At 38.8% G+C, this 19,703-nt stretch overlaps 1 protein-coding gene across 1 annotated transcript in view; it reads left to right on the forward strand.

Annotated features, from left to right (window-relative positions):
- Positions 1-19,703, forward strand: part of ADGB (androglobin) — a gene marked incomplete at both ends in the record, with an annotated part of 140,638 nt that overhangs the window by 40,174 nt on the left and 80,761 nt on the right. Inside the window, 4 exons of the mRNA XM_079781170.1 lie at positions 503-637; positions 2,700-2,794; positions 7,263-7,437; positions 10,786-10,876. Of these exons, the coding sequence (XP_079637296.1) occupies positions 503-637; positions 2,700-2,794; positions 7,263-7,437; positions 10,786-10,876 (496 nt within the window). The remainder of the gene's footprint in view (positions 1-502; positions 638-2,699; positions 2,795-7,262; positions 7,438-10,785; positions 10,877-19,703) is intronic.

Consider the following 19,703-nt stretch of genomic DNA (forward strand, 5'->3'; position numbering starts at 1 on the left):
TTATAAAAATGTAATTATGAATGGAAATTCAAAGGGTGCATATAGTTCTGTGTGTAGGGTGTGATTAAGAAAGTCATTTTGGCCATAATGTATTGGTTTGGCATTCAGTTTTCATCAGAAGATATTCTGGAGATAGCAAGCTATATTTTCTTGAGATGTAGGGCCCAAATAAAAAAGATCTGAAAGGTCTCCACATTTAGAACTCAACTTTAAGAATATGATTTGTTGTACTTTAATTTTTCCTTTTAAAATGAGAAAATTAGTCTGTAATTTTCTATACAAAAATCATATATCAAATTATCACCTATATTGAACATAATATGATGAGTAGTCAATAATAAATAGTGCTGCAGGTCTTTCACAATACACATTGATTTTCAAAATGTTGTCTTGCTTTATTTTAATGTTTCTAATTAGAGGTAAATAGTGTTTGAGGGAATTTGTGGCTATTGTGTTTCAGGTTTTATAATTAAAAGATTTATTATATTTTTTAATATGTTAGAGAAAGCAGATACAAAAGACATTGGGAAGAAGAAGAGTAAAGATGGAGAAAAGGAAAGAGAAAAATTTAAATGGTCATTTCACGGTTCCAGACCCTCATCAGAAGTCCAGAACTCTCTGATGTCTCTGTCAGACTGTAAGCATGCACCAGGCCTCTAGTATATTATATATTAGCAGATTACAAAATTTATATTATTCTACCTAAGTAAAATATGTTATATGTTATATATTCTATATAAAGTACATATATTAATATACAATTATACAAAGTGTATAAATATTAGCATATATATTATATATTAGTATATGTCTTCTGTATAAATTATATGTAGCATATATAATATTTTAAGATTATATAATATATATTATACCCATTATCTTTGTTTTAAATAAATATGTTTTTATTGACTTTAGAGAAGGAGGGAGTGGGAGAGAGAGAGAAATAGCAAGCGGCTGCCTCCTGCACACCACCTGTTGGGGACCGAGCTCACAACCCAGGCATGTGCCCTGAGAGGAATTGACCCAGTGACCTCTCCATGTATGGGAAGATGCTCAACTGAGACAACTGGCCAGGGCATATTATACACATTGTCTTTTTTAAAGACTTTATATTTCTACTATTGGGTCATCTATCTTGGTGCTTCCAGAATGTAGGTTCTAATTCTCAGCTTGCCATTCATTCCATGGTTGGATACACATCCCTTTTCTTCCAGCACTATGCTTTATCTAGTTTTTCTTTTCATTTTGTCTTCTTTCTTAATACATGATTATGGTTTTTGTGAGGACATTTTAATAATTATGGCTTTTTATAATTATAGAAACATGTCTGGTGGTTTGTTAGAGAAGAGAGTCATTAGTCATTATATTTTTAATTCTGTATTAAAAATTGTTTTCTTCTTTTGATGCCTTAAGCAATCTTTTTTGATAGTAGATGACATGACATTCCCAAAGTTACCAATAATTCATCATCACTGTGAAAATGACTAAACCTTTCTCTGAGTTTCTTTCTTTGGGAAAATAAAGTTAACAATGCCTTTCCCCCCTACCAAATTAAGAGATAAAGTTAATTTCAAGATACAGAATATGGTTTAGAATTTGGGCTGTGGATAAAACTGCCTGGGTTCAGATCTCTGCTCCATGAAAATCACACAAAGTTTAATTTTTTTATGTAAAAATATGTTTGTATAACTTTGTTATATTTTACAATTAATCCATTCAAGGGAGATTCTGGTTTATGTCTAATTTATATTTTGTGTCTCTAAAGATAGTATTCTCAATGAATACATCTATTACAATTACATGTAAATGCTCAAATTAGTAAAGAAATAACACAAAACTTTTAATTAAAAATAAAAATAATAAAGGAAAATAAATTCTATTATTTTGGCCAGAATCTTTAAAGAACAAAAGTACACCCAATCAAATATAGAAATATCAGGGATGTTAAGGAACATGTTGACAAATAAGTGATGCTCAGCAGCAAAGTCTAAAAGCATTAAACATTTCAAACTAAGTTACTTATGTTTTCCTTCTTTCCTGGATGGATTTATTTATTTATAATTTTTTATTCCTTTTCTTTAGGTCTTATTGATTTTGTTGAGAGGAAGGGAAAGGGGGAGAGAGAGATAGAAACATGAATGATGAAGAGAATCATTGATCAGCTGCCTCCTGCATGCCCCCTACTGGGAATTGAGCCCACAACCTGGGCATGAGCCCTGACCCGGAATTGAATAGTTCAATTGCTGGTTCTTGTGGACGCTCAACTACTGGGCCATGAAATGACATGAAAACTCCTGTACTTCTTTAAATTCAAAATAAAGATTTTTATCTATGAAAGCTAAGAAATGTCACAATGTTAAAATCATTCGTTTGAACATAATTGTTTGTAGACCACCCTAAGTTAGATTGACTGATGACTAGTAAGTCTATGTGATAACATTTTTACAGTGAGATAAAATTATTTTTAAGCAACTAAATGGTACTTTATTGAAGGTAAAACTAATGAGATATTCTATAAAATAAATGCACATATTTATTTTAAAATTTAGAATCATTTATCTATTTTTCACCAGCAAAGATAAGGAATTATCTTTAATTCTAATTTTTTAACTTTTAATTCTATCTTAATGTTCATTAAGGAATTTTGGAATGAACTACTGACAGACCCATTATAACACAATATATGCTTGCTTTTGTAGGTTCTTCAGGAATACAGTCCCCTCACATGGTTGTATATGCTACCTTTATTCCTCTCTATTTGTTTGAAAAGAGGATCTTTTCACTAGAGATGATGGTGAGTACTCACATCCAGGAGGCACAGTATCATTTATGGTTTGTGTGTGTGTGTATGTGTGTGTGATTACTTCTTGTGATAGAAGGTATATCTGGGTTTAAATAGAAACCACTCCTTCCTGTAAAAGTCTGCCATACAACAAGGGTAATATTGTCAAGCTAATAGGACATAATGTGCCATTATCAATATATAGTACCAGTTTCTCTGTTTTAATTCAAAGTTTTTTACTTTAGCATGGGTAAATGTCAGTGTGCTTCCCAGCCCGCCCTCCAATTTGAGCCTCTTGTGAAGATCTGGATAGGCCACCTCAGCCCTAGTTTGTTGTTTCTTCGGTTGGTTGTTTTTAATTTCTTTTTTTATGGCATTGACTAAGGTGCTATCTTAGATATTTCCGAGAGATTAAATGTTCCAACTCCAAGGGCTACAAAACAATATGAGCCATGCTTTTGGAGTGCCATGGTCTCGAGTAGAGGAACCACTTAAACACGTTTAAAGCTGAAAAATGTAAGGATGGATGAAGGCCTTACAAAAAGAAAAGGGCTCAAAAGAATCCATGTGAACTTCTTTCTGGCCATCCTACTTAAAAACTAACATTTAAGCACAAAGTTAAGTTTTGAATTTAAAAGATGAAAAGAAAAAGACATTTATTCGTTAATTCAACAGATATTTATTGTTACTATAATGAGCTAGGCTCTGAGCACGATGAACAAGATGAACAAAGTGCCTCCCACCTCTCCGCCCCAGGAAAGTTTAGTCTAATGAGGAAGGCAGACAAGCAAACACCAGCAATGAAGTTAGAAAACTGGTCTAACAGAGAGCATGTGAGGTGCCTGGCCTATGGTAGTGCCGGTGTTCAAATAATGAGTTGGATGCGTGACCGAATGGATGGGAAACTGAATATGGCACACAGAGCAGAAACTCATCTTTCTGTCTAATGGTTGGCTACAGAAGTCTTCCCAAAGAAGAAATGTTTAAGCTGTGGCCTTAAGAAGTCAGCCTAATTAATAGGAAAAACTCTCCAAGCAGAGGAAAGCTTGAAGGTGAAGGAGAACCCACTGGGTTCAGGAAATGACTAGAGGTTGAATAGATTGCAAGGGAAAAGTATTAGAGGCAGTTTGAGAAGTGAAAGGGAGTCAGGACAGAAAGAGAATTATTATTCCTCCTGACAATGGCTTAAGGGACTCAAGGCTCAGGCATTAGCCCAGTGTCTGTAGCAGTAATTAAATGAACTTCAAGGCTGTAATGAACTGACTGTACTGTCACAGTCTTCCTAATTTGCCTGCTAATTCTTTTATATTACCCACTAGGGTGATCTAGTTCTCCTGGTAAGAATCAAAATTCAATGGAGGTATAATGTTTTAAAGTTAAATCTACTGAAGAAAAATATCTGTTCTAATGGAATTTTGTTCAATGGAGTACATTGATAAAAATTATAGCCCCAAAGATAATGAGCCCAACATATAAAATAAAGACAATACTTTACATTTATTTAAAGAATTGGTCCAGAATGCAGAAAAGACAACAAAACTTGGGAAGGAAAAATGTGTCATGAGCATTCCACATTTCCCCCATCTTCTTGCTCTTGGGTATTCTAAATGCATTTAGTTTTATTTAAATGGGTCCTAAAAAGGCCTCTCCCATCTGCTCAAACCCTACTTTTTTAAAAAAATATATTTTATTGATTTTTTACAGAGAGGAAGGGGGAGAGATAGAGAGCTAGAAACATTGATCAGCTGCCTCCTGCATGCCCCTACTGGGGATGTGCCCTTGACCAGAATCGAACCTGGGACTTTTCAGTCCGAAGGCTGATGCTCTATCCACTGAGCCAAACCGGTTTTGGCTCAAAACCTACTTTTAGAATGTTTGAGGTGGGATGGGAAAAGGGAGTGAAAGTGTCTTATGGGCAAGGAAACTTCATTAATTATTTTTAAATATTTTAAAGTGCCTGGCCTATGGTAGTGCTGGCCAAATGGTCACGCATCCAACTCATTATTTGAACACCGGCACTGTTTCACTGTTCTAAATTCCTCTCTGTCCCTAATTCTAATCAAAGGAAACTTGAGATCCTTTAACAAAGCTTCTCAACATCAAACTATAACTACTATTAATAGCATTACCTTACATCACTCAGCAATGTTGTGTGTTAGAAATAAAATGTAGCATGAGAAATTGGCTTACATACCTTAAATCTGGCTTGTTAGTACTTTTGTAGATTATTCAAACAATACAATAGGTACTAATACCAAACTTAATTATTTCACACAATAACTTACACTTGCAAAATATTTCAAATTGTTTTGTTTTATAATGTTTGACAGCTCAAAAACGGAAAGTAAATAGACTACAACTTTGGTTGAAATTGTGAGAAGGGATTGAGATTTGCAGTAAATTTTATGAATAGTAAACTATCTTTGAAATATGCAGCTATCTTTGAGTATGACTTCTATTTTTGATATTACTTCAATGTAGATTTTATAGCAATATAATTTTTGGTTTAACTGAGGCATTATCTTTTTGAATAAGAGCCATAAATTTTATAATAAATTCCCATGAAAAGAATTAATTTAAAATATTGGGAAATTTCTAAAATTTGACGGGTTAAAACTGTAGAAAAAAAGTTAAACTTTTTAACATGCATTAAAGTAATTTTTAAGCTACTATTGGGCATAATTCCAGAGTTTCTGATTTTTTTTCAATAAATTACTAACATTTCACAAAAGAGATTAAGTGAATATGAAAATTTTATTTTTAAATTAGTCCTTTTTAAATAAAATCACTGTTCTCTTTATTTTGAATATTTATAACACTTTTAATGGCTCATCTGGGCTCAATAGCACCCTGATGAACTCCTTACAATTCTTGTTACAATGACGAACTAATCCCTGGATTCAGAAGGAACTGTCCAATGTTACAGATGCCCCACACCCTCCCTATTTGGTGTCTCCCTGAAGTTTAGATTGAGCCATAGAGAAAGTCACAAGAGCAAGGCATGTTCTAGCCGAGGCAATAATTTGGAGTAGCCTGAAAGGTGGGTTTCTTGTCCTAATGACAGCTTTATAAATTTACATTTTCAAGCATTTCTATTCACATAGAGATCAATGATGCAAAATCACCAGGAGAATAATAGTTACTGGTAAAACTAACTTTAATGTAGTTAATATTTTATTATACTTTAACAGTTTCAACATTTAGACTGTGAGCATCAGAATTTGACTACAGTGTAAATTCCTTTAATCTTCACATTCTTCTTGATTTCTTATGGCATATCCAGCCATCAGTCACTAATTGAATTGCTCCAAAGCCGAGTGGCTTCAGATCTGAATGGTGGAATATGGGAAGCATCTGCGTGGGAATCTACTTGCTTTGGCAGGATACAGGGCAGACCCTATTCTCTGTCCTATGAATGGCTCCATTGTCAGAGGGACCACGGGGATTTCCTGTGGGGAACTGCTGTTTGCAGGCGAGGGCATAAACTATGGACAAGGCAACTGATTATCCCCAGACACTCAGTGCAGTAGTGCAGGGGCCTGATGCGGCGGGGGCCAGACATGGCGGGGATCTCCCTTTTCCGCGTCCCGCGCGGAAAGAGAGATGAACGAACCGGTTCTAAGTGGAGGCGGCCAGGGATTGAGAAATAATAGAAATAAAGAAAACAAGACGCAGAAATAGATTCATGAAGCTGGGGCTGGGTGGGACGCCATCTTTCCTCTCTGATGGAGAGGCAGCATGACGACTACGCTGAGCCACCCAGCAGGTTTATTTTATATCCCAGAAATCCAGGAAGTAACACCAAAACTTAGGATCAAAGGAGCTTATTTGCATTCTTAACTAGGCCCCAGCATTACTGGATTTACATATCTAGACCCGCCCCTGCTGACACTTGGGCTGCTATGAAGTCAGAACTGATTAACATGTCCAGCCTCATTGGGGAAGCATGTTCCCAGAGCGTGACTCGGCCTAAGCCCTGAGTTCAGCTGATGATAATTAAGGAAATGCCCAGGTGCCTCCCAGGCGGCCCTCTACACAGTAGATTTTATGAACATTGTGTAGCGATTGCTGGACACACACACACACACACACACACACACACTACATATTAAGTACCTGTATCAAAGTTTTAACCTATAAATGCCACGATTAATTACTTTGGACCAAAACCAATGTACTAAGATTTTTCACAATCTCATAGATCAAACTTTTAGAACTCAAAAGTAGCTTATACCAGTAGTTCTAGAGTCTCATTTTGTAAATAAGGAAATGGGGCCACAGAAAAAAGAAGAGATGTTAAAAACACAAAAGGTAATAGTGCTTATATTAAGAAATGTAGTAATATGGGTGCTTATTTCTTTTCCCATTATTATCACTACATCTCTATAGTGGTGGCAGTATTTCTATAATGACAAAAGTATTGTTTTAAATGCATGAGACAATGGCAAGCATCTTTTTAAATCTGCCTTCTACCTGTTAGACCACTTCTGCTGAGAAACTCAGAGAATATGGCCTGTCCCACATCTGCAGCCATCCCGTGCTGGTCACCAGAACCAGGTCCTGCCCACTCATAGCACCACCAAAACCACCAGCAGTGCCTGCCTGGAAACTCATTCGTCTAAAAAGGGAAACTGTGATAACAGCTGAACCTCAAGGTATGGTGTACATTATTTGAAAGTCTTTCTAGTCAACATCACTCTGGATGCAGGTCTCATAGTTTCATTTGTAATGAAAGATGTGTTGCCCTAGCTGGTTTGGCTCAATGGATAGAGAATTGGCCTGTGGACTGAAGGGTCCCAGGTTTGATTCCAGTCAAGGGCACATGCAGAAGGCAGCGATCAATAATCTTCTCTCATCATTGATGTTTCTATCTCCCCCTCCCTCTCCCTCCTTCTCTAAAATCAATAAAATAAAATAAAAGATGTGTATTAAGGCAAACCACCCAACATTATGCCTAAATCCTTCATTGAATTTTATGTCTCCTTTGTAAAGTATATGATTGTCTAACCACTATGTGGTATACCTGAAACATACAAAATAATATTGAATGAAATATTAATTTTTTAATTAAATTTTGTATCTTTAAAGGATTAATTCTCCATAAAAGACGGGCCAGTTTGGTTTATGTGTAAACTGGCCAGCTATATCAAGGCCATTATGATTATAATAGTGGTAGAAAAGTGGTTTGTAGTAAATAATATAGAAACTTGGGTAGCATAGGTTAAACGACTGCAGTGAATTTCTAATATGGAAATCACTCTAGGTTACCCTTAGGATATAACCTTTGAAAAAACTGGTTTCTATTTAGAACTTCTATAGGAATCACTTTTGTCCTGGATCGCCTCCTGTGTTAACCTTATCATATAGCCACTTAAGGAGTGGCATTTGTCCTCAGAAATAGAGTCACACTGACTGAGAGTGGGGCAGGGGAACCGTTCCCACCCTGCTGTTATTCTCTCAGCACATTGCTAAATTCCTCACAACCCCTGCCAAATTCTTCACTTCTTCAATATTTTTCTTTACAAGTCTTTTTCCATGGGCATTAACTGAATGAAAGAGAGATGAAGATGGCAAGAGAAGAAATTAGATAGTAATTGAAAAATCAATTTTAAAGTAGAAGCACAAACATAAGGAGATGGAATTAAAACAAAAAAAGCACTAATAATTTAAAAGTTATGACCTAGCAGAATAACTCATAATTAATGTTTCAACGAACACAGCCTTTCCACAGCAACTTTAGCAATTGTAGCTTTTTATGAAGGATGATAAAAAACTGGAGTGCTATGTTATATACACCGAGTGGCCAGATTATTATGATCTCTGAATGCATAATAATCTGGCCACTCAGTGTATATCCTATATAATAAAAGGCTAATATGCAAATTGTCCCCTCGACCAGGAGTTCGACCAGCAGGCAGGCCGACCAACCGCCCATGTCCCCTCCCCCTGGCCAGGCTGGCCGAACCCCACCCATGCAAGAATTCATGCACCGGGCCTCTAATATATATATATATATATATATATATATATATATATTAAGAGGCTAGGTTATTATGCATTCAGTGATCATAATAATCTGGCCACTCAGTGTATGTTAGATGTTGTTATTAAACAAACTTAAATTGTGTTTAATAAGAACAACCGCTTTTGTCATTTTTTGATGTCATTTTCTTGCTTTTGCGCTCTCTCCCTTTGTCGTTTCTAAGACCTCATTATTATCTCAGTGCATTCCCCCCTCCACAGTACTTCACGTCCCCGAGGTTAGTACATCAGGGGCTGTGTTCACAGGCCTGTCACTGAAGGAACAAGAAAGCCAAAGCCACAATGAACATGCCAAGTGCCAGTTTACAGCAGGCATCCCTGTGACGCGTGTCAGTGTGCTTCAAGCCTCTGATCCCATGAACCATGGTTTGTACCTCCACTGGCGGTGATGCTTGGTGTCGCTCCCGGTGCCAATGCAAGCATCGCTGATCCTTCATTGCAGGTCACAGGAGAACCACACCTCGGTCACAGTGTAATTCACACATCTCAATGGTACTCAGGGTCCTAGAGCTGCAATAGCCACGTGTATTGGAATATAGACCTATTCCTCACCTCCTTCTTCCAACCATAGTTTCCACATTTTAAAAATATAAATAACAACTGTTAGCCATGTCATTTTCTTCACATTTGCTTTCTGCCTACATTCATACAGCCAGTACAGCTGGTAGCAAAGACTTCTCTAGCACAAATGTTTTATTTTTGCTAAGAAAGAACAAAGAATAAAGAAATGTCTAGTTTGGGTGGAGAGGAGAAATGGTCAATTTGTTCTTTCTTTAGGCCTCTCTGTCTCTCTCCCTCCTGCTTGATTACGTTAGTCATCTCTTTACATTTCTTGTATTTCTGCAACGGGCTATTGGTGCCCCCCCCCCAAAAAAAAAATGCCATCAGACACTGAAAAGGAAAGAAACTCTTATCTTTAAACACAACATTTTAGTTAAATGCACAGAGAAACATTTAAAATCATTGTTCCTCCAGATCATCAAGGAATTGCTAAATGAAAGGAAAAGTATTAAACATATAGATATTTTCTATTTCACTACTGATGGTTGTGTAATTCTATGTGAGTGATTGCTTTTGCAAGCTGGTCAAGAAAATTAAGGAATTGAGGAATTCCAAAGTCACAGTGTCCCAACTCGAGGCTTCCACATATTTGTCTTTCTCCTCTCAATTAGGTTTAATGTTTAGGGTGAAAACTAACAGGAAATAGATAGAGGACATTTCAGAGACTACCCCAGAGCAAGCACAGAAAAGTCATGTGCATGTGTCAAAGCTTCACTTTCTCCCCAGTGGGCATCCCTTCGCCATTCCAGGAGCTTCTGTTAAAATAACCTTCCTTAATGTTTAATTTCAGTGTTCGCCAGGCCAGTGCATAGTCTGTGTCCCGTATCCACTGAGAATTCCTTCTAGGTTAGCTTCACATTCCTAGGAACATCCACATGCCCTTTCTCGACCTGCTGCTTTCTTTGCTGCTCATGACCTTTACTTTGTTACATTTCTGTCCTTCCACTACTACTTCCATGAGTTAGTCCATGTTTCCTTTTCATGTCCTAAGCTATTGCACAGGGGTTAACTAAGAAAATACCTTTTTTTTTTTTTTTTTTTTTTTTTTTTTTTTTTTTTTAGTAAAAGTCTTTTATAGAAAGCCACTCCTGTACTTATGTACTTGAAATAGCAAATGCCAAGTAATAACTCCAAAAGACATTGCTAATGTTCTCCATTGAGACTCCATTGTTTCATGCTGTAAATCTGAAAAGCAACTGAGGAGTAAGCTAAAGAAATCTCATATTGGCATGACTGATAAGCTTTTTACATTTTTTTTTTAAGAAAAACAACCTTATGTATCCTAGGACATTCCTATTTAACTCTATTGAAACTTGATGGGTAAATAGTAATGTAATTAGTATTACATGTAATCTTAGAAGATGGAGAAAAAGAACATCACACTGCCTTTTTCTCTTCAGAAATAATACAAAAGAAGCCTGAACAGTTTCTTGAAATATCAAGTCCATTCTTGAATTTTAGAATGACTCCATTTACAATTCCAACAGAAACGTAAGTATGTTACATTCTTTCTTTTTTAATTTAAGAATGGATTTTATTTATTTTTTCAAAGCCGTTTATTTATTTATTTTACATTTTATTTTTTAATTATATTGGGGTGACATTACTCAACATGAACATATAGGTTTCATGTGTGGATTACTAATGTACAGAATCTGTATATAGGACCCTGTGCCCACCACCCAAAGTCAAATCTCCTGTCACCTCATATTAGGACCCCTTTCTTCCCCCACCCCCCTCCCTCTGGCAACCACCACACTGCTGTTTGTGTACATAAGTTTCAGTTTTATATCCCACATATGAATGGAATCATATAGTTCTTAGCTTTTTCTGACTGACTTATTTCACTTCGCATAAGTTCTCAAGGTCCATCCATGTTGGTGTAAATGACGCTATTTCATCCTTCCTTATGGCCGTGTAGTACTCCATTGTGTATATGTACCACATCTTCTTTTTTTTTTTTTTTTTTGCTATGTGTTTTTTTTTTTTCAATTTTTTTATTAAGGTATTATATGTGTACATATCTTACCATTGCCCTCCCCACACCCCACTCCCATATATGCCCCCACCCCCCAGAGTTTTGCATCCATTGGTTATGCTTATATGCATGCATACAAGTCCTTTGATTGATCTCTTATCTCCCCCACCTCTCCCTAACCTTCCCCTTGTAATTTGACAGTCTGTTTGATGCTTTACTGTCTCTGTATCTATCTTTTTGTTCAAGTTTATAATGTTCTTTATTATCCATAAATGAGTGAGATCATGTGGTATTTTTCTTTCATTGACTGACTTATTTCACTTAACATAATGTTCTCCAATTCCTCCCAGGTTGCTGCAAATGATGAGAATTCCTTCTTTTTTATGGCAGCATAGTATTCCATTGTGTAGATGTACCACAGTTTTCTGATCCAGTCATCTGCTGACGGGCACCTAGGCTGTTTCCAAATCTTAGCTATGGTGAATTGCGCTGCTATGAACATAGGGGTGCATATATCCTTTCTAATTGGTGTTTCTAGTTTCTTCGGATATATTCCCAGGAGTGGGATTACTGGGTCAAATGGGAGTTCCATTTTCAGTTTTTTGAGGAAACTCCATACTGTTCTCCACAGTGGCTGCACCAGTCTGCAATCCCACCAGCAGTGCACGAGGGTTCCTTTTTCTCCGCATCCTCGCCAACACTTGTCGTTTGTTGATTTGTTGATGATAGCCATTCTGACAGGTGTGAGATGGTACCGCATTGTTGTTTTGATTTGCATCTCTCGGATAATTAGTGACGTTGAGCATGTTTTCATGTGTCTCTTGGCCTTCCTTCTGTCTTCTTTTGAAAAGATTCTATTTAGGTCTGTTGCCCATTTTTTTATTGGATCATTTATCTTCCTTTTATTAAGTTGTATAAGCTGCCTGTAGATGTTGGAGATTAAACCTTTATCAGTGATGCCATTTGCAAATATGTTCTCCCATGCAGTGGGCCTTCTTGTTGTTTTGTTGATGGTTTCTTTTGCTGTGAAAAAGCTTTTTATTTTGATGTAGTCCCATTTGTTAATTTTCTCTTTAGCTTCCATTGCCCTAGGGGCAGTGTCAGTGAAGAATTTCTTTTGGCATATGTCTGACATTTTGCTGCCTGTGGATTGCTCTAGTATTTTTATGGTTTCCCGTCTTATGTTTAAGTCCTGTATCCATTTTGAGTTTATTTTTGTGTATGGCGTAAGTTGGTGATCAAGCTTCATTTTTTTGCATGTATCTGTCCAATTTTCCCAACACCATTTATTGAAGAGACTGTCTTTATTCCATTGTATGTTCATGCCTCCTTTGTCAAATATTAATTGAGCATAGTGGTTTGGGTCAATATCTGGATTCTCTATTCTGTTCCATTGATCTATATGTCTGTTCTTGTGCCAGTACCAGGCTGTTTTGAGAACAGTGGCTTTGTAATACAGCTTGAAATCTGGTATTGAGATCCCTCCTACTTTATTCTTCTTTCTCAGGATTGCTGTGGCTATTCGGGGTCTTTTTTTATTCCAGATGAATTTTTGGAGAGTTCTTTCAAGGTCTGTGAAATATGCCGTTGGTATTTTAATGGGGAGTGCATTGAATCTATAGATTGCTTTGGGTAGTATGGACATTTTAATGATGTTGATTCTACCAATCCATGAACATGGTATGTTCTTCCATCTGTTTACGTCTTCCTCTATCTCTTTTTTCAGTGTCCTGTAGTTTTCCGTGTATAGGTCTTTTACCTCCTTAGTTAAGTTTATTCCTAGGTATCTTAATTTTTTTGGTGCGATGGTAAATGGGATTGCCTTTTTAGTCTCTCTGTCTGTAAGTTCACTATTGGTGTATAGAAAGGCCATAGATTTCTTGGCGTTAATTTTGTATCCTGCTACATTGCCGAATTCATTTATTAAGTCTATGAGTTTTTTGACGGAGTCTTTCGGATTTTTTATGTACAATATCATGTCGTCTGCAAATAAAGACAGCTTTACTTGTTCTTTTTCAATCTGGATGCCTTTTATTTCTTCTTCTTGTCTAATTGCAATGGCTAATACTTCCAGTACTATGTCAAACAGGAGTGGTGAGAGTGGGCATCCCTGTCTTGTTCCTGTTCTTAGGGGAAATGTCTTTAGTTTTTGTCCATTGAGTATGATGTTTGCTGTGGGTTTATCATATATAGCTTTTATTATGTTGAGGTATGAGCCATCTATTCCCACCTTGTTGAGAGCTTTTATCAAGAAAGGGTGTTGGATTTTGTCAAATGCTTTTTCTGCATCAATTGATATGACTATGTGATTTTTATCTTTCAATTTGTTTATGTGATGTATCACGTTTATTGATTTGCGGATATTGTACCATCCTTGCATTCCTGGGATAAATCCTACTTGATCATGGTGTATGATCTTTCTGATGTACTGCTGGAGCCGATTTGCTAGAATTTTGTTGAGGATTTTGGCATCTATGTTCATGAGGGATATTGGTCTGTAATTCTCTTTCATTGTGTTGTCTTTATCTGGTTTTGGTATTAGGGTGATGCTGGCTTCATAGAAGGAGCTTGGAAGTGTTCCTTCCACTTGAATTTTTTTGAATAGTCTGAGGAGGATAGGTTTTAGTTCTTCCTTGAATGTTTGGTAAAACTCTCCTGTGAAGCCATCAGGCCCCGGGCTTTTGTTTGCTGGAAGCTTTTTGATGACTGCTTCAATTTCGTCCATAGTTATTGGCCTATTGAGCTGTTTAGATTCTTCTTGATTGATTTTTGGAAGGTTATATTTTTCTAGGAATATGTCCATTTCCTCCAGATTGTCCAGTTTGTTGGAATAGAGTTGTTCGTAGTATTTTGTAACAATCCTTTGTATCTCAGCGGGGTCTGTTGTTATTTCACCTCTTTCATTTCTGATTTTGTTTATTTGGGTCCTCTCTCTTTGCTTCTTGGTGAGCCTGGCTAGAGGTCCATCAATCTTGTTTATCCTTTCAAAGAACCAGCTCTTGGTTTTGTTGATCTTATGTATTGTTTCTTTGGTCTCTATGTCATTTATCTCCACTCTGATCTTTGTTATTTCCTTCCTTCTGGTTACACTGGGCTTTTCTTGCTGCTCTTTTTCTAGCTCTTTGAGTTGTAGGGTTAAGTAATTTATTACCATTGTTTCTTGTTTTTTGCAATAGGCCTGTAGAGCTATGAACTTCCCTCTCAAGACTGCTTTCGCTGTGTCCCATAGATTTTGGATTGTTGTGTTTTCATTGTCATTTGTTGCCATGATGTTTTTTATTTCTTCCTTGATCTCTCTGGTGACCCAGTCCTTGTTTAATAGCATGCTGTTTAGTCTCCATGTGTTTGATTTCTTTGGATTGTTTTTATTGTAGTTGATTTCCAGTTTTATGCCACTGTGATCTGAGAAGATGCTTGATATAATTTCTATCTTCTTGAATTTGAAGAGACTTTGCCTGTGACCCAGCATATGGTCTATCTTTGAAAATGACCCATGTGCACTTGAGAAGAATGTATATTTTGTGGCTTTGGGGTGAAATGTTCTGAAGATGTCAATTAATTCCATCTGGTCTAGTGAGTCATTTAGGATTGCTGTTTCTTTGCTGATTTTTTGTTTAGAGGATTTGTCCAGTGGTGATAGTGGGGTATTAAAGTCTCCTACTATGATTGTGTTGCTATTAATCTCTCCCTTGATATCCTCCAGGAGTTTTTTTATGTATTTGGGTGCTCCTATATTGGGAGCGTATATGTTTACCAGAATTATTTCTTCTTGTTGGATTTCTCCCTTTAGTATTATGAAGTGGCCTTCCTTATCTCTTGTTATGGCATTTACTTTGAGGTCTATTTTGTCAGATATAAGTATTGCTACCCCAGCTTTTTTTCATTTCCATTTGCCTGAAAGATATTTTTCCATCCCTTCACTTTCAATCTGTGTGAGTCTCTCGTTCTGAGGTGGGTCTCTTGTAGACAGCATATATATGGGTCGTGTTTTTTTATCCATTCAGCTACTCGATGTCTTTTGATTGGAGCATTTAGTCCGTTTACATTTAAAGTTATTACTGAAAGGTATTTGTTTGCAGTCATATCTATTTTTGTGTCTGTATTCCTTCTTACCTGTTTATTTCTTCTTTTTACAGTATTCCCTTTAGCAATTCTTGCATTGCTGGTTTGGTGGTGATAAACTCCCTGAGGCTTTTTTTGTCTGCAAAGCTCCTGATTTCCCCTTCAATTTTGATTGATAGTCTTGCTGGATATAGTATTCTTGGATTCAGTCCTTTGCTTTGCAACACTTTGTATACCTCCTTCCATTCACTTCTAGCTTGTTGTGTTTCTGATGAGTAATCATTTGACAATCTGATGGGTGTTCCTTTGTAGGTAACTCTCTGTCTCTCTCTTGCCGCCTTTAGGATTCTCTCTTTATCATTTATATTTGCCATTGAAATTATGACATGTCTTGGTGTGGGTCTTTTGGGGTTGATCCTGCTTGGGACTCTCTTTACTTGCGTAACTTTTATCTTTCCCATATCCGGGAAGTTTTCTGTCATTATTTCTTCAAATAGATTTTCTAATCCCTGCTGCTCTTCTTGTCCTTCTGGCAGCCCTATTATACGCATGTTACTTCGTTTCATGTTGTCCCGAAGCTCCCTTAGGCTTTCCTCCTGCTTTTTAATTTTTTTCTCCAATTGCTGTTCAGCTTGAGCTTGTTTCTGTACCTGATCTTCTAACTCACTAATTCGGTCCTCTGCTTCTTGTAATCTACTGTTGAAACTTTCCATGGTGTTTTTGATTGTAGCTATATCACTTTTCATTTCTTCCTGATTCTTGCATAAGTTGTTGATTTTCTCATCCATCCGATGTATAAATTCCATGACCATTACTCTGAACTCCTTTTCCGTCATGTTGCAAGCTTCATTTTCACTAATTTCCTTTCTTGGCGACTCCACATTTTCTTTCCTCTGTGAGTTATTTCGTTTCCCCATTCTGGCTATTACCAGAAAGCTCAAGCTTCTGTTTGCGTGGACCTGGGCCGTGTGCTGTGGGGACTTCGCTCCACCCTAGTTTCACTGAAGTGCTCTGACACTAGGACGTGTGACTGTCTTTGGTTGGTGGGAACCAAACTTGCCCAGGATCAGTGTCCCCAGTGTTCCGTGTGGTCTCGTGTGCACATTTAGAATCAGGGGCCCTGTCTGCACCACACTGTTGGTATGTGCCGAGAATGAGATCCTTAGCATGTGCCAGGAGTCAGAGTTTCCCTGTGTCTGCACCAAGACTCGAGTGTCAAAGTCTCTGTTGCCTTGTGCGGTTTCTCGTTGAGAATCAGGGTCCCTGTGTGTGCACGCACCAACAATTGGGGTCGCTGGCTCTTAGTGTGAATGCGCTGTGAGTCAGGGATCCCAGGAAGCTGTGTCCGGCGTGCCAAATTCCCTGAAGTGGGGCTGCGTCCTGTGTGTGCTCTCTCTACTGAGCCAAACCGGCTAGAGCGCACATTCTTAAAAACCTGAAGGTGAGCCGGCTCAGTGCACTCTCCCAAAGTCCCAGAAGGGGGGCGGAGTCCGTCCTGCGCGCCAAATTCCCCAAAGGGAAGCCCCTCTGTGCACGCTTTTAAGAATCTCCAAAGGGGGAGCTGTGCCCCGCGAGCCAAATTCCCCCAAATTCCCCGAAGGGGAGCCCTCTGTGCGCACTGACAGATTTCCCCGACGGGGAGCTGCTTCTGTCCCGTGCGTGAGCGCGCGCCAAATTCCCTAAGAGGGAGCGCGTCCCTGAGCAAAGCTCGGCAGCTTGGGCCAGGGGCGGGTCTATCAGTTACTATGGCGCTGTCTGTGCGCGCGCCTGTGAGCAGCTTGGGCCAGGGGCGCATCTATCAGTTACTATGGCGCTTTCCGCACGCCTGTAGGCGCTCAGCAGCTTGGGGGAGGGGCGGGTCTATCAGTTACTATGGCGCTATCAGCGCCTGCGAGGAGGGGGATAGGCTCTTTGACTCACGGAAATCTGCCCGGAAGTCTGGATTCTTGTTTGTTTGTCTGAAGCTGTGATAGCAGTTCTCTGTCCCCAGTGGCTGCAGGGTCCTGGTTTGTGTCGGAAGCCAGGATCCGAGTCTCGGGCAGCTCTGTTTCCCAAGATGGCGTGGTCTCTGCGTCCGCACCAGCCGCCGAGAAGTGTCCGCTTTGTGCGCGGGGCTCCGCCGTCTAGGGCTGCCCTGTTCGGGAGCCCCTTGGAAGACCTGCAGAATCTAACTGACCCTATCTCATACACACACACACACACCACACACATCTACACTCTCCTCTATGGGTTCCTCACTCACACTCTCTCTCTCCCTACCTTCCTGCCAGTCGCCATCTTTTTTCGGAACTCCACATCTTCTTTATCCAGTCCTCTATCGTAGGGCACTTTGGCTGTTTCCAACTCTTGGCCACCGTGAATAATGCTGCAATGAACATAGGGGTGCATATATCTTTGCATATAAGTGATTTAGAGTTTTTTGGGTATATACCCAGAAGTGGGATTGTTGGGTCGTATGGTAGCTCTATTTTTAATTTTTTGAGGAATCGCCAGACTGCTTTCCATAGTGGTTATAACAGTCCACATTCCCACCAGCAGTGAATGAGGATTTCCTTTTTCCACAACCTCTCCAACACCTATTGTTGTTTGTCTTGCTGATAATGGCCACTCTAACTGGTGTAAGGTGGTATCTCATTGTATTTTTAATTTGCATTTCCCTGATTGCCAGTGAGGTTGAACATCTTTTCATATACCTATTGGCTGTTTGTATGTCTTCTTGGGAGAAATGAAATATGTTACATTCTTTCCCACAAATGCATCTTGCTCTCCAAAAAGTATTTTGTGGTTTGTGTGGATAAAAATAACACCAAATGGGAGCATTTTGAAAATTATTAATTTAATGAAAAGGTGAAATATATGTATAAAATATAGTAGACGATAGTTCTTGGATCTTGTACAGCTTGTGATTTCACTAATCTACTTAATTAACAAACATGTCTTTTTCACTTTTTATGTGTGTGTGTTATGGGCTGAATGTTTAAGCCCTGCTAAAATTCAGATGCTGAAGCACTAACCCCAGTGTGGCTGTTTTTGGAGATAGGGCCTCTAAGGAAGTAAGTGTGGTTAAATGAGATCATAAGATTAGTGTCCTCATAAGGAGACAGAGTCCTCTCTCTCTCTCTCTCTCTCTCTCTCTCTCTCTCTCTCTCTCTCTCTCCATCCACTGAGGAAAGGTTATGAGAGGACACAGCTAGAAGGTAGCTCTCTGCCATCCAGGAAGAGTGTCCTCACTAGAAACTGACCATGCCATCACTCTGACCTCAGACTGACAACCTCCAGAACTGTGAGAAAATAAGTTATTGTCTAAGCAACCCAGCAAACCTAGAAAACGACAACACTTGAAAACAAGTGTTTATATTTCACTTGAAAACAGAAGCTAGCACACTTGTCTTGCCCCACAGAGATGTCAGCTCCTGGGGAAGCTGTATGTATAAGGAAATAACTGTAATAAAGTATAATTGTCATAACAAAGGTATGTCCCAAATGCTATGGTTACCCCTCCACGAACCTATTTTGCAGAAAGAATTAGAACCCCGAGGGAAGGAGCCCGGATGTCAGTGACTGTGCAGGCGGTGGGAGACCTTGCCACCGGCCTGTGATACAGGTGGCTCTCTTTGTAAATGTCATGGCTCCTCATCTCCCAGTTGGAAGTATGTGAGGGCCAGCCCGGCTTCTCTCCCTCCATCACCCAGATAACCTAATTCAGAGCCACACTTCCAAGCCGCAATGGAAGCTTTACCTGAGGCCAAAAGTTCCGGTCAATTGCTGGGGAGGTGATTGGAGAGTTAGCCCACCTGCCCTCTCCATCACTTGCTGTTGCGTTGCCCATGTCTTTCCCTGGCCTCTGCTGCCTCCAATTTAAAATTCTCCAGAGAGGCTCCAGGGTAACCTCACAGGCTTTGGATGCCCTCCTTTTTGTCCTAATGGGGTTTGGGGTTCTCTGCTCTGCTGGGTTTTGCCATCAACCTGTTCTTATCTGTCTCTAAGGGATGTGTTACTATTCTAATCGTGGCACCTCTGTTTTGCCAGTTCTGTATGATTTTGCTTTTATTTCTTCTGAGACCCCAGTGGGGTTGTAGGTGGGAGGAGCGCCTACAGTACAATACATCTGTGTTCAGTTTGGTGTCTTGAACTGAATGTGTAACTCTGGTGGTGATTCCCTGCTTCTCCTGCCCCCTCATTTGCATTTCACCTGGCATGGCTGTTCTCTCCTCTCTGCTCCTTACCCATCAGGTCCAGAATTCACTTTACCTTAATTATTCTCTAGTTCCTATTCTC

This window comes from Cnephaeus nilssonii (genome assembly GCF_951640355.1).
Source record: "Cnephaeus nilssonii genome assembly, chromosome: 9".
In the NCBI taxonomy this organism is placed as follows: domain Eukaryota; kingdom Metazoa; phylum Chordata; class Mammalia; order Chiroptera; family Vespertilionidae; genus Cnephaeus; species Cnephaeus nilssonii.